The sequence below is a fragment of the Calidris pugnax genome, unplaced genomic scaffold (genome assembly GCF_001431845.1).
Source record: "Calidris pugnax isolate Ruff unplaced genomic scaffold, ASM143184v1 scaffold58, whole genome shotgun sequence".
Classification (NCBI taxonomy): domain Eukaryota; kingdom Metazoa; phylum Chordata; class Aves; order Charadriiformes; family Scolopacidae; genus Calidris; species Calidris pugnax.
The window spans coordinates 6478523-6493655 of record NW_015090868.1 but is presented as its reverse complement, the minus strand read 5'-3'; the positions used below and the strand labels follow the sequence as shown (position 1 = coordinate 6493655).

The 15133-nt window shown below is 43.0% G+C and overlaps 2 protein-coding genes across 2 annotated transcripts in view; one reads left to right on the top strand and one right to left on the bottom strand.

Moving 5' to 3' along the window:
- SNX25 (sorting nexin 25) overlaps nt 1-4339 on the top strand; it is an 81971-nt gene extending 77632 nt beyond the window's left edge. The window contains exons 16-19 of the mRNA XM_014945519.1: nt 217-283; nt 1516-1697; nt 3270-3370; nt 3864-4339. Coding sequence (XP_014801005.1) covers nt 217-283; nt 1516-1697; nt 3270-3370; nt 3864-3938 — 425 coding nt within the window. The 3' untranslated portion in view covers nt 3939-4339. The remainder of the gene's footprint in view (nt 1-216; nt 284-1515; nt 1698-3269; nt 3371-3863) is intronic.
- Nucleotides 4340-5236: 897 nt separating this feature from the next.
- On the bottom strand, nt 5237-14817 carry LRP2BP (LRP2 binding protein). Its single transcript, XM_014945522.1, has 9 exons — nt 14728-14817; nt 13386-13498; nt 13129-13242; nt 12000-12142; nt 11817-11922; nt 10666-10889; nt 7608-7773; nt 6336-6426; nt 5237-5806 (listed from the first exon to the last, which is right to left on the bottom strand). Exons 1-8 carry the CDS (start codon nt 14789-14791, stop codon nt 6361-6363), a joined length of 996 nt encoding a protein of 331 aa, XP_014801008.1. The 5' UTR covers nt 14792-14817; the 3' UTR covers nt 5237-5806; nt 6336-6360.
- Nucleotides 14818-15133: the final 316 nt, after the last annotated feature.

Here is a 15133-nt window from a genome sequence, read left to right as displayed (position 1 = left end):
TGAGACTGATGTACAGTTAGTAAACTCTTACAGTAACAGGTGGTTATAGGTTATAGCTAGTTATAGGTAAAAGTAAGCAATAATCTTATAATAACTGTAGGAGTGGGGTGGGTTTTGGGTGGGGGTGACATGGAAGAAGATTTGGACCATGATCATGTGTTCCCTAATGATATTAACCTCTTGATCTTTATTTTTTGTCACTTTTCATTGTTCTAGTGTTCAAGTGGGTCAGAAAAACGTTAATTGCACTAGTACAAGTCACTTTTGGAAGAACTATCAACAAGTAAGTAGCTGTTACTTTAACTGAATGTGCTTCATTGCTCTGTGGAAAAAAAAAAGGCTGAGAGCAGAATTGCTCAAAAAAAAATAATCTAGACATTGTGTTGTCTGTAATAATCTGCATTTGTTTTCCACAGCTCAATTTACAAGTACATTATGTTGACTAGAGAAGACACAGATATGTAAATTATCTATTTCCTTATTTTTCCCCCTACAGAGGGCTTCGCTTTTGGAATAAGACAATATTTCATGGGATTTAATTTGTACATACATAAATAACAAAAATGACTTGCTGTCTTGTTTTTCTGAACAGCCTGGCTCTGAATGGCTTTTATTAGTTTGTGCTTTATTGTACAATCCCATGAAGATTTTTGACAGATCTGAAACTAGATTTCTGTTTTCACGAAGTTATTTCAAATCATAGAGTGGCCTGGGTGTGAGGGCACCTTAAAGACCATCCAGTTCCAACCCCCCTGCCATGGGCAGGGACACCTCCCACCAGAGCAGGTTGCTCCAAGCCCCATCCAGCCTGGTCTTGGACACCTCCAGGGATGGGGCAGCCACAGCTTCTCTGGGCAACCTGGGCCAGGCTCTCACCACCCTCACAGGAAAGAAGTTCTCCCCGAGATCTCATCTCAATCTCCCCTCTTTCAGTTTAAAACTGTTCCCCCTCGTCCTATTGCTCCCCTCCCTGATCCAGAGTCCCTCCCCATCTCTCCTGGAGCCCCTTGAGGGACTGGAAGGGGCTCTAAGGTCTTCCCGGAGCCTTCTCTTCTCCAGGCTGAACCCCCCAACTCTGTCAGCCTGTCCTCACAGCAGAGGGGCTCCAGCCCTCACAGCATCTTCATGGTTCTCCTCTGGACCCATTCCAACAGGTCCATGTCCTTCTGATGTTGGTGACCCATGAGCTGGAGGCAGCACTGCCAGGGGGTCTCTCCAGAGTGGAGCAGAATCACCTCCAGTTTCAATGTAGTGCTTGTAACTACTTATATATGTTTGTGGATGACATTGAAATGTAGCCTTCTCCACATCTGTCTGATATCTGAAGTGACCTAGATCCTAGAGCACCCAGAGCTGAAGGAAGCTTCTTGTGATGCTGGTGGAACCAGCTCAGATAAATTGGGATAATTACATGAAAACGAGCATCGCTTCCACTGCTTTCAGGAGTGAAAAGAATAAATCTGCATAAAACCAGTGGAAGACCATCTCTGACGTGTTCCCTTCTGCATTTTCCAGGCAAATCCGTGACACTGTGCACTGGATGTTCAGTGAAGCGATGCTTGTTTACTACATCGGTGTGTTTCGGGATGCTTTTTGGCCGAATGGGAAGCTGGCACCGCCCCCGAGAGCCAAGAGCGATGAACAAAAGCAGGAGACGAAACAGAGAGCACAGCAAAAACTACTTGAAAACATTCCAGGTGAGATGACTTCCATTCTGCTCCATCATGGATTTAATAACTAGTCAGGAAACGGGTTAATCAAAGCCTGTTGGTTGCATTTGAGATTGTTTTTTGCCTGTAGAGTTGTAAATTATGGTTATTTGCATAAATAAGGATAATTTTGCCCTTACTCTTTGCCTCTCCTTTCAGGGAGGTGAAGGGCATGGATTTGAGTATTATTGGTGGATGGAAAACCCAGTATTGCTCTTATTTCTGTTTGTGATATTCATCGAGGAGTCTGAGTGAGGTCAAGACTCTCTTTTGGTTCTCTGAGAGCAAATTCCAGCAGGTTCTGCTGCCTGGAGCTACCTGACAAACAGGGAGAGTGGTACCACCCCAATTATTTCATCCTCTTATATTTCAAAATTGAAGAGGGAGCTCTCCCCCCTCCCTCCCCACTGCCAGTGTGGTGCGGTGTTGCCTGTTCCTGATACGAGGTTTTGGGGCATGGAATGTTAGAGGGACCCGCAGCCTGGACAGAAGGTTGAACCCCTAGATTGAGAGGGGTTTCCAGGAGGGTTTCCAGGATGTTCCTTTGCTTGCCCTCCCCTCCCAGCTTCCCCTTCAGCAGGCACGTTTCTGGGGGACCCTCCTGAGGTGCTGTGTCCAGCCCCACTCACAGGACAGGGAGGACAGGTACATAATTCTGGAGATCACAAACCCAGAGGCACCAACTGGGAAGAACCAAAATACATTCCCTTTAGCCCTTGGAAACGCACTTGAACATCACTGGGAATCTTATCTCCCCTCCAGCTGAATAGAAGGGACTTTAACGAGCTATTTTATGGCTTCACTGAGATACCTCAGGTACCCCCTTACATTAGGTGGTTTAATCAACTTTTACTTCAAAAATAGCAGCAGGCACACAAGGAAAATATTTGATGTGTAAACAAACAACTCTGGGCTTACTCTCTCTGTTCTGTACTCACCTGCTTACCTACAATAAATACCCTTCCCTGGCTGCTCTGGGGCTTTGGTTGTTTCTGAGTTAGGAGAGATGTGCCAGGACACAGCTGAAGGCATCTGAAGTTAACGATGAAACGTCAGACCCCTATTTATTCTCTAATTTAATCCAAAATGTAAATAATCGACTTGGAATTTTCTTATCTGATTACTTGCGAGAAGTTATTTTCTGTGAAGATTGAGAGGTGATTAAAGTGCTAAATCTGTTTTAACTGTTGTAGGAATTCCATTTTTGTGGCTGAAGGGGCATTTAAGTGAATGGTTTAATAACCTATTAGACTTCACTCTACGAGGTGAACAACTGAAAAGATACTCTATATATCATGATAAAACACCCAAAATGTTGTAACTGTGATGCAGAGGCTGTTATTTAACTTGTGTAACTGGAGAATAAGGTGTTTTTTTTCAACCTGGGACCTAAGTTCCCTGTGCGTTTTTAAAAGCCTGGTGAAAGGGATGTATTTTGTAACCAAGGGCTATGAGGTGCAGTGGTTTTGTTTCCCCTCCTGGTGTATTTATGGGCAGAAGGTGTGGTGGTTTTGCCCAGCGTAAATCAAACAATATAAGCTGAATTTGTGTTTGTTGCAGATACTCTGCAGAGTCTTGTTGGACAGCAAAACGCCCGGCACGGTGTGGTGAAAGTGTTCAACGCGCTGCAGGAGAGAAAGGCAAACAAGCATCTGCTCTACGTGAGTAACCAGAAAAGCAGCCTTGTCTTTGCACTTGATGGTCCCTTGAATTCCTGTGCTCTGCTCACTCCATCTCAAAGCCTGGGGAAGGGGGTGTTTTTGCAGAGGTTTATATTGGGCTGGTGTTTGGTGTGGAAGGGAAACTCTTTTGTTATTAAAATAAGTTAGAAAAAATGTAATTGGTTCTATCCTTTGACTAATTTTGAATAGCAAAAAGCTGCTTCGCTCCAAAACCAGTATCGCTTCTGTCTAAAAGAGATCCTCTACCGCATCTAACTTCCTGCCCAAGGTGCAAACTAATTTCTTCATCTAACTGAGAGAAATAAACATACCTTGGAGAATCCTGGGGGAGGAGAGCTCGGGGACAGGCTCACCGTTAGGACATGGCAGCCCTCTGAAGGTCCCACTGCTCTGCTGTTGGTTGGGACAAAAAGGAGAGAGAAATCCCTCTTTGGCACCTGCACTCACCTGAACTCTCTTCTGTTTTTTCCAGGTTTTGCTGGAACTGCTGCTAACGGAACTGTGTCCCGAGCTGAGAGCTCATTTAGAGCAGCTTAATGCCACTTAGGTTTGAATCTGCACAATTTGGACCACTAGAGAAATGTCTATGTCCGATAATAGACATGAAACTTATTTCCTCTTTTCCATAGAGGGCTGAGGACTATGATTATTTTTAGCGTTTTTCTTTCCTCCTGAGTTTTCTTTTTTTTTTTTTTTTTTAAGTAAACAGACTTGAAAAGATCTGATGCTGTAGTAGGGTAGACAAAACGATGCTGTATAGTTGCCAATTTTTATTTAAATTGTTCTATTTGACTACTCTTCTGTTTCAAATATAGATTGAAAAATAAATGTTCATATAAGCTGAAAGAAACCAGAAAATATTTTAAACATTTATGAAAAGAAATTTTGCTTATAGTGGTAACCTAATGAATGTTGTACAGTTCTAATCTCCTCGCTGAGGATTCCAGCATTCCCGCTGACGAGAGAGACCAGGCGTGCAGTGTTTGTCCTGTGTTTTTTTTTTTTTTTTTTTTGTGAAGTAAACAGACTTGAAAAGATCTGATGCTGTAGTAGGGTAGACAAAACGATGCTGTATAGTTGCCAATTTTTATTTAAATTGTTCTATTTGACTACTCTTCTGTTTCAAATATAGATTGAAAAATAAATGTTCATATAAGCTGAAAGAAACCAGAAAATATTTTAAACATTTATGAAAAGAAATTTTGCTTATAGTGGTAACCTAATGAATGTTGTACAGTTCTAATCTCCTCGCTGAGGATTCCAGCATTCCCTTTTTTTTTTCTCTCTTGTGTATTGAAAAAGCCTTGTCGTGCAATACTACATGTAAAGCTATTGTGACAATTTTATCGATTTTTTTTGTTTTTACCAAAGATTTCCCGTCGTTTGAAGCATTTGTAAGCAATAAATAACAAAAACCTGATTGTGGTACTTGCTAACGAGGCTGTACTGACACCTGAGGAGGGAGTCTGGCAAGCGCTGGTTTCGTTAAGGGATATTTACGTTAACTTTGACAAAGTCTGTGTCGAAAATCTGTATTGTAAACTGGTATGTCCTAACAGAATGCCTGTGTTTAAATGTTAGCTCACAGATTAGTGCTTATGAACTGCTTCTATGAATGATTAAGTAGACATTTAATTAAACCATTCTAATAACTTCCCTGATATTACTCAGGGCTGTTTTATTCAAATACCCCAATTTCAAACAACCTTCGAATCTTTCCCTTATTTTATACAAGGAAAGAAAAACTATGTCTTTGGTATTTTTTTTTTTTAATTTATGTAAAAATATGTAAAATATGGTCTTAATGCACATCTAAATAATTAAACATCATCAAAAATCCCTAGGTGACACTCATTACTTTCTTTTAATTCCAGTGCAGTTGTGCTGTCGGAAAAACTGTTAGGTCTGGCTGTAGTTTAGGGCACATAAAATCAGTTTTCTGTATTTAAATCAGTGTTTTTACTAACAGGTAGCTGCCTGCTCTCAGCAGTTCCAAAGAAGTCTTCAAGTCACGGCGCGGTCCCAAGAAGGAAGCCAAATTCTGCAGACAGGAGGTGTTACAAGTAAATAGGTATTTAGAAGTGTGCCAGTTGAGCAGAGCAATCAGTAGCATTCACTAGTGGTTGATCAAAGTATCTTTTGATGAAGGACTCAGCGTGATGCTGCTCAGGCACATGTACCCCAGCAAAAAGGCTTTCAGCTCTTTCTAATGCAGAGGCAGCGTAAGTGCAATACAAATAAGAATTGAGGAAAACTGGACTTGGGCGAACAACACATGTATTTTATTGAATGTTTCCATGCTAATTGTCCTTTTTTCTCCACAGTTCTGTAAGTAGTAGCTTCTGGTCTTAGAAGCTGACATGGTTTGCACTGTAAAGCTTAGTGTCACGCAGGCCAATTCCCAGCTCTGGATCTCTGCAGGCCAAGAGTAAAATGTGTTAAGACACGTAAGTAGATCCAGATGCGTTAGAAAAGCAGGTGATGGAAAGTGTCAGGCCATTAGCAAGGTAAGAGCTAAAAATGGTCGTGACCTGAGAACGGGTTGTGTGTGAAAACTAGATATGGTAGGGTTCAAGCTTCTCAGAAAATTCAATTTTAATGTTTAAATACTAAAGCTGCAGAAAAGGAAACCATTTCTACTTGGTTTTGGCTTGATTCATGTGGTATACTGCAGTATGACATGGAGAAAACACAGGACATCTGTCCCAGTAAAATGTCCTCAATAAACTGTAAGTCTTCAGTGCCATTTTAAAAAGTCTGCCTTTCCTTCAACCAAGATGAGCTAAGAGTGTGAGCTTTTTGCTTTCTCTTTTTTAGGTAAAAAAAGAACCATTAAATTGTCTTAAGTAATAATTTATAGAAAGTTGAGAAGCATGCAGTGAGTGATGAACAGTCTGTAATTGCTGGAAATTAAAGCTGGTTTGTTGTAAGGAAATATATTTACCTATCAGTCACAGTTAAAGGAAATGCTAAATTCTCCCAAGATTAGTTGCCAGCTCCAGGTCAGAAGCCACGCTGGGATCCAGAAGGCATGCCTTGGAAAACAAGAATAGGGAGGTCTCATTCTTCACTGAAACAAAATTGTATCTTGTCAATATAACATTTTCTTGGTGTTATCGGAGGTAATCAACTTGTTAAAATATTAAGAGTTCATTTATTCAGCTTTAAATCCCTGTTTCTGGTGCCACAGAAGCAAAACACACTTTGTAAAAGGAGTGTACTTGACTAAAAATAGCAGGCCAAAAACCCAGCGGAGGAGTTAATTAAAAAAGCAAACATGATTTTAATTCTAGATCAGTTTCCATCTATGGCCAGTGAATGAAGAGTGAAAGCTGTAATTTTCTTTCAGCTATGGTGGTTACACCAGACCTTCCTCTACTTGGCCTCTGGTATCAGTGGTTTCCCTGAGTAAGGAGCCAGAAAACTTGCCATTTGATAATTTATCCTTTCCGTAACTGTCCATCAAGGTATTCTACCTGCAGAAACAAATGGTCTCTACAGGCACAGGAATCACAGAGTCTCTCTGAGGCACAGATCCAGCCTCGTTACGCTCCCTTCAACTGGCATTATTCCTCTTGCCTCGACTGCACCTTTAGGCATCACTGGTACTAATTAGCGGGTTCATCTTCTAGAAGCCATTATTGATCTTTTTCCTCAAGCAATAAATTTTACTCCAACTTTATAACTTTCAAAAAACAGAACCTGTTTTTTCCCCTGTGTATCAGTAACAGTGGAACCTCAGCTGTGGCTAAAAATGTAAACATAAAAATAAGTGTGACAACCAGTTGTGCCTGATTTAAGTATCGTTAATGAAGACTGTAATTTAGTTAGAGAACTTAGAGGAGAAACTACAGTTTTTCATTTTGAAACAAAGACAGCAAATTGTCTGGGGATAAAATTATTCACATTGTTTAGCTAATTTATCTTGCACGTTACCAAGCTCTTTGCTGTGGTGGTTATCACAGGGGTTTTTTTATTGTTTGGCAGAGTGCGTTGTTTCATTAAGCACGTGGGCAGACTGTGCTTTCGGGACTATTTTTAGTAATTTTAATAAACTTCTATCACTCTTCATTTTCTTCCACAGATCATTTTCTTTTCCTACATCAATAACGTTGGAGTCCTTAACCAAACAGTGAGTTTAAATAGTCAAACCCAAGGTCTGACTCGACGTCACGAGCTATAATTTAGCCTGTAAGATAAGAGTTGCCTGACTTACTTTAGAATAATATTCGTTGGCAGCGGCTGGATCTTGCTGGATGCCCCGGCCGAGCTGGAGGCACCTGCCCAAGTAGAAGGTGGCCATAGCGACCCCCTTGGCTACGTAGGCAGGAAGACAGTCCGTGACCTTGGCTACCACATCGATGTCCTCGTTCTCCGTAATCCTGCTGGGGAATTGACAGCCTCAGGTGAGAGAATGCCATCTCAAGTAATCATTTCAGCCCGTGTATCACCTGATGGTCCCTTCTTTCCATTTGCTTCATTATCCAAAATAAGCTGGAATTCCCATGTACGCAGTGGCCTGGTGAGGGTTCTTCTATTCAGTGTCTGACTTGAAGTTAGTCTTATTTGAATATTGTGATATTAAATAGCCAACTAATCTGTAGCCTTTGCAGTCCCTTTCACTAGAGTTATACTAGTTATAACAGGCAGCATATTTTATGCTAATTTTTCCTATTAAAAGACTTTGTGAAAGTTAACATATATGTGGAAGAAAGGCAGAACTCCTATTGCATGTGACTGAGCAACCTCATCTAGTAGGAGGTGTCCCTGTCCTCAGCAGGGGGTTGGAACTGGATGGTCTTTAAAGGGTCAACCCAAACCATTCTATGAATCCAGAGCTCTGAGGTCTTAACGAAGGTGCTGGCAAATCACAGGAATGTGAAGATCTGGGAGGTAGGTGAGAGCCTGAGGCTGTGAGACCCACTTACAGCGACTGCTCACCACTGTTTCAGCTCAATTATCCTCTTTCTTCTGCGTGCATCTCTCTGCTCACTCTCACCTTACTTTCAGCACGTTGTTTTTTACTAAGAATCATTTTAAGAATCAGAGGGACAAAGTGAGCATTAACTGTCAGGCTGTAATTACCTGGTGGTGTTGCTATAACATTAGGTACATCATTTTCTAAGTGGAAATAGATTATTTTTTTTTCATAACTATTGTCTTAGAACAGAAACCCTCAAGCCCCACATCCTTTCCAGATACCAAACAGTAATTACATGCTGCTTCACACATCATTTTAGTTATTTGTTGTGTCAAATAGGCACGGACTTGACAGAAAAAAAAGAAAGAAAAGTGCGAGTCATTTTAGTTCAGAGCTGCTCCCTACAAATTAAGTGTTTATGACAGATTGTTCTGGGGTGATGCTCTGCCAGTGGTGCCTGCTCAGTCACTTCAGTGTGTTGAGAGCAGTGTTCTCCCACTGCATTTAGTCCCATTAGCAGATTCAGTAGTGCAAAGCAAAAAAAGCCAAAGGCTTATTAGCAAGAACATTCAAATATAATAGCAGTAACCTGATGCCTCTTTTTATCTTTCCTGATCCGTAGCATTTTTGCCTTCCTTTCCAAAAGATACCCAGCAGGATGCTGATGCATATAATGCCCAGGCAAGTCAGGCAAGAATTCCAGTTCAGCACAGTTGAATTCAAGAACGTCCTGTAGCAAGGGGTAAGTAGAACTGTCAAGTACCAGTAGCTAATCCAGACTCCAAATACTAGTCAGGGTTACACTGTGCATAATCATATAATGTTTGTATATAATGTGACAAACAAAAGGCAGAGACAAACCCTAGCAGAAAAGATATTGATGCTTGATACCACATGAGATTTTTGCCTCAAGGCCAACTGCAATCCCCGTTGAGTGGAGCCGTTCCCAGTCTGGTGGCAGTGTCTTTGGGTTCAGAATTTGTAATTTCTGGCTACAGGGTATTGCAGGATGGGATTTCATTGCTATTTTCTGCAATCACAGTTACAGCTGATGAAGTGCACTGTGCACTGACTGGAGGGGTTGCATTCCAGGTGAGAAAAGCAAGACCAGACTGAATAGCTCGTGGTCTGCTTATGGTGCAAGAGAAAGAAAAGCAGCAGTTCGGAGAGAAAACCATCCCTTTCAGCAACAGCATTCACTGCTCAACTACAAATTACCAGAGGTGCCACTGCCCAGTGGTGTACACAGGCTGCAGCTGTCCGGGCTCACAAACAGCTGTGTTCACAAACACACCACAAAAAGCTGGAATGCTGTTGTGTGCAGCTGGTGTAAGCAGTCCGTTAGTCTGTCTGCAGCTTATTTTCAGCAATTTAATAATTTGATTGACAGATTGAACTTTTAACGTATACTGGCCAGCTCTGGAGGTTTGTCATAGAAATGTGTCATAGAATCATAGAATGGTTTGGGATGGAAGGGACCTTAAAGATCACCCAGTTCCACCCCCCTGCCCTGGGCAGGGACACTTCCCACCAGACCAGGTTGCTCCAAGCCCCATCCAGCCTGGCCTTGGACCCCTCCAGGGATGGGGCAGCCACAGCTTCTCTGGGCAACCTGGGCCAGGCTCTCACCACCCTCACAGCAAAGAATTTCTTCCAGATATCTAACCTAAATCTCCTCTCTTTTTGTTGAAACCATTACCCCTTGTCTATTGCTCCACTCCCTATTAATGAGTCCCTCCCCATCTCTCCTGTAGAGAGTAAAATATGTTGTGGAACTGGCACCAACATTGCTTTTCTCCTCCATGACTAGTTCAAGATACAGAAACTAGCCAGGGGCGGGCTGTGTTTAACGCTGCAGCCTCTACCAGAAATTGCTATTTCTGCAATACACAAACCATCCCAGGGTACAGAGCAGCGTGTCCCACAGCCACTGCCTCAGACCAGCACGTCTACACCAGCAGGTGGTCGCCAGAAACCACTTTGGGTGCAGGTGCTTCTCTGGTGGTCCAGGGGTACAAACGCCAACGTGGTCTGTGTCCCCATCACCAGCCACTGATGGAAAGCTAAAGGACAATAACAGGAGTGTGGGTGTCTACTTAGGATTCTAGTTGGAGACTGTTCTACTTCACAGGCTCAGAAAGAAAAGTTCAGCTGTACTGAATAATTGAGGACCTTATAGTATTAATTTTGCCTGTGGTTTGCTGTTCCCTCTTCAAAGATGAGGTCTTGGAATTCATTATCTCAAATGTCTCTTGAGTTTGAGAGAGAAGAGCGCAAATTTAATCATTTTAATCCGAGGTACGTGGCCTTCCATGAAGAACCATAATAAAAAAGAAAGCAAAATTAACTTCACCTTTTGGCTAACGCAGTGGCTGTTGAGTAAAATTTTCTTTTGTAATAATATTCCACGAGATGGCCTTGAGCATAGACGTTGCCCCGTTCTGCTGCTCCTCTCAAACACTCCAAAGCAGCTTTCGTGTTCTGACGTACACCTTGTCCGTAGAGGTACATAACACCCAGCGCTCCCTGTGATTCCAGGCTCCCGTTGCCACACGCTTCTGAATGCCAGAAAAAGGCCTAAACAAGAGGCACAAAGTTGGAATATGTGTTCACTCCAGCTGCTTTTCTCACATAAAAGCTTTTACATTAACCATCCTGCAAGAAGTGCTTGGACATAAAAGAAAGCAGCTTGTAGAGAGGCAGGGGTTGGTCTTTTCTCCCAAGTCACAGGTGACAGGACAAGAGGAAATGGCCTCAAGTTGTGCCAAGGGAGGTTCAGGTTGGATATTAGGAAAAATTTTTGCACTGGAAGGGTTATTAAGCGTTGGAATGGGCTGCCCAGGGAAGTGGTGGAGTCACCATCCCTGGAGGTGTTTAAAAGACGGGTTGACATAGTGCTTAGAGACATGGTTTAGTGATGGTTTTTATCAGAGTTAGGTTGATGGTTGGACTAGATGATCTTAAAGGTCCCTAACCAATTCTATGAAACCAGGATCCTTCTAAGGCTTATAAACTTGCTTCATTTACTGTCAGGGCTGCCAATCGGTGACACCTAAGACGGGTTGACATAGTGCTTAGAGACATGGTTTAGTGATGGTTTTTATCAGAGTTAGGTTGATGGTTGGACTAGATGATCTTAAAGGTCCCTAACCAATTCTATGAAACCAGGATCCTTCTAAGGCTTATAAACTTGCTTCATTTACTGTCAGGGCTGTCAATCAGTGACACCTGCTTGATTTCTGAAGGTGACCAAAGCTGATAAAACTTAAATCCATTCTGTCCTTTTCCCTGATATTCCCACTTAAAAATAAAATAATCTTGGGTAGCATCCATTGAGTCAAAATGAGGGATTCTGGCCGTCGGTTCATACAGCTTTAAATGGATGATAATCCCTAGCACTACTTAAAATGCAGCCTTCAGAGTCAAATCTATCACTGAACTCTTCCTGTGAAATTCAGAATGAATTGGGACTCGTGACACTCGAAAGGTACAAGTGGGCTTTACCTTCTTCAGATCCTTTAGACCTGACATGGAATAAAGCATTCCTAAAGTGCTCTGGGCCTTCACGCTTGCTTTTGGGTTCCCGTGGTCTGCGGCAAGAAGCCACAACCTAAGAAAATGGGGACAAAGAAAGTTTAAGGGACAGCATCTTAACGTTCATAAAGACAAATTGCTGAGTGCTGTTACCTTTCAGCCTCTTCAGTTGAGCGCTTGACTCCACATCCTTCGTAATACGCTCTGCCGAGGTTGTAGGCAGCTGAGAACTTCAAGTGCCTTGCTTCTGGGGAATCCGAGTCTAGTATTTTCTTCATGTATTCCACCCCCTTTTCCTAAAATGGAGAGATTTTAATTACTACATTCAGGACTGGGAAGAGGACGAAATAAAGAGCCTCAGAGTCCACTCATTTCTACCAAGAGAGGTAATTTTTTTCCACTTTGAAGAAAGGCTGAGACGTGCTGGTTGTGCAGTGTGGAGAACAGGGTCACACCAAAGCAGAGCTGGTCTTTGGTTATTAGACAGTCCCTAGATTTTTTAATGCATTTTTAACGTGGAACATCTCCTTATAACTGTTCATCTGATAGTATATTACTCTTCTTCAGTGATAAAAATTTTCTCAAAAATATTCTTGTGCTTACATAAATGAACATCACATCTTAAACTTACAGAATCGTAGAATCATAGAATGGTTTAGGTTGGAAGGGACCTTAAAGACCATCCAGTTCCAACCCCCCTGCCCTGGGCAGGGACACCTCCCACCAGACCAGGTTGCTCCAAGCCCCATCCAGCCTGGCCTTGAACCCCTCCAGGGATGGGGCAGCCACAGCTTCTCTGGGCAACCTGGGCCAGGCTCTCACCACCCTCACAGCAAAGGATTTCTTCCTATTATCTAACTTTGTGCAACAGATCTAAATCTTTGTGCAACAGATGTTTTACACTTTGAAATATAGCTATTTCCATTTTTATACATTTTATTTACATTTATATACACTGCTTATTAAAAAGTAACAGATTATTAGCAATTTTTCAACGTAGCTTCCACACAAAGTACAACGAAACCCTTAGAAGTTGTATTTTAAAATACAAATTAGTATCTTTTTCAGATAAATCTATTTCATTATAACTATTTTTGAGAACTTCTTCAGCCCACAACCCTCTCTCTTAAATGAGGGTTGTAAACATCTGTACTTTATAAAACTAATTTTAAATCGGAGACCTGTTTATTTTAAACTAAATAATCAAGCTTGCAAAGAAGTTCTTAGTAATTACTGGCGGATATTAACAGAAAAGTAAGAAGTGTAGAGCCAGGTTACTCACAGGGTCACAGTTAGTGCCCAGTCCGTCGTAGTGCATCACCCCGAGCTGATACATGGCTTGGAAATCTGTATCCTTGATTTTTTCAAATTGTACTAATGCTTCTTCATACAACCCCTGGGAAGACACAGGCGGCAGTGAGGTGAGGTACACACAACGGCTTCGCTCTCCAGCGTGTACTCTCTTAAACCTTTCCCTGACATCATGGTATTGAAAATTGTCAGCTTTATAATATTTACTTAAAAGAAGGAAAGCACAACCTCCTCGTAGTAGAGTTGTCCTTTCAGCAGATGTACCAGGGGATCTCCACCTGCCGTTCTCTCTGCCAGCAGCTCCTCTGCTCTTTCCAATAAAGCAGCGCGGCTGCGGTTCTCTGCTTAGAAACAGACAGACATTTGGTTTTCTTCCTAAAAATATGGAACAGCATCAATAAGCACACGAAAATGCTGAAGCTGGTGGTCTCCCCTTTTTATTATTTTTAAAAAGATGAAAGAGAGGGGTATTAGAAAAAAAGGAAAAGTTAATTTTACAGCAAAGTAATCTGCTGGTTGATGAGGGGTGAGCAATGAACATTGTCTACCTGGGTTTCTCCAAGGCTTTCGAGAAGTTCCCACAGTTCCCTCCTGCCTACTCATAGAGAAACTGGTGTGTTGTGGTCTGTGTGGTGGGTGGGGAACTGGCTGACAGGACAGACCCAGGAGGTGGTGGTCAGTAGCTCCTTTCCAAACTGGCAGCCTGTCACACGTGGGGTCCCCCAGGGTTGGAGACTGTGCCAACACTGTTTAGTATCTTCATAAGAGATCTGGATGATGGGATGAAGTCTACCCCAATGAAGTTTGTTGATGACACCAAACTGAGTGGGGAAGTGGACGCTTGGGAAGAGAGAGTCATCCTGCAGGAAGACCTGGAGAGGCTAAAGAGTGGGCTCACAAGAACCTCATGAAGTTCAACAAGGACAAGTGTAAGGTCTTGCACCTGGGGAAGCAGAACCGAGGAGTGCAGCATGGGCTGGGATTGACCTGGCTGGGGAGCAGCTCCATGGAAAGGGACCTGGGGGTCCTGGTGGACAAGAAGCTTAGTGTGAGTGAAGAGTGTGCTGCTGTGGCAGAGATAAGCCAACAGGATGTTGGGCTGCACCTACAAGGGCATCACCAGCAGAGATAAAGAAGTCATTACCTCACTCTGCTCAGCACTGGTCAGGCCACACCTGGGATCCTGTGCTTGGTTTTGGTCTCTGCCACACAAGAAAGATGTGGAGAGGCTGGAGAGAGTCCAGGGAGGGGCCACCAAGATGATCCAAGGACTGGGCAGTCTGTGTGTGAGGAAAGGCTGAGAGAACTGGGTTTGTTCAGCCTTAAGAAAAGAAGTCTTAGAGGAGACCTTATCGCCATGTTCCTGTATCTCAACGGTGGCAGCAGAAAAGATGAAGACTCCCTTTTTACAAGGAATTTCTTAGGAAAGACAAGGGGTGATGGGTACGAGTTACTCCTGGGGAGATTCCAAGTGGACACGAGAGGAAAATTTTTTGCAATGAGAACAATCAGCCCTTGGAAACATCTCCCCAGGGAAGTGGTGGATACCCCAGCACTGGACTTCTCCTACCTGGCACCTCAGGGGTGGGCTGGGTGCTCCAGGCCTGGGGCTGGTGCTCACTGTGCAGCTTCATCCTGCCCTGGTGGCCAGTGGCCTGGAGGTGGCTGGTGGCAGTTGTTGGCAGTTGTCAGTTGCTGGTTGTTCGTTGTCCCCCCCTTGGTGTCCTGGAGCTCCCAGCACCACTCCATAGGGGTCCTTGGGTTCCTTGGACAAGGCAGAAGAAGGAAGACAGGGAATGTTATGGTGTTTTGGTCCATTTTCCAAAGGAAAGGAGAGCGATGGTGTTGTACAGGCCAGGGGTCTGTAGAAATAACTCTTCTAGCTGTTTTCCAGTGCCTAAAAATGTGAAAATAGGTGATGGGATGGGACAGGCTGCGTTTTGGGCACCCACTGGGTCTTCCTACTGCCTGCCTTT

Coding starts and splice junctions, on each gene's coding strand:
- LRP2BP (XM_014945522.1), bottom strand. CDS start 14,791: ATGAAGCTGCACAGTGAGCACCAGCCCCAGGCCTGGAGCACCCAGCCC. Junction 11,923..11,999: donor TCAACTGAAGAGGCTGAAAG/GTAACAGCACTC, acceptor CCATTTTCTTAG/GTTGTGGCTTCTTGCCGCAG. Junction 6,427..7,607: donor CCAACGAATATTATTCTAAA/GTAAGTCAGGCA, acceptor TTGTTTTCCAAG/GCATGCCTTCTGGATCCCAG.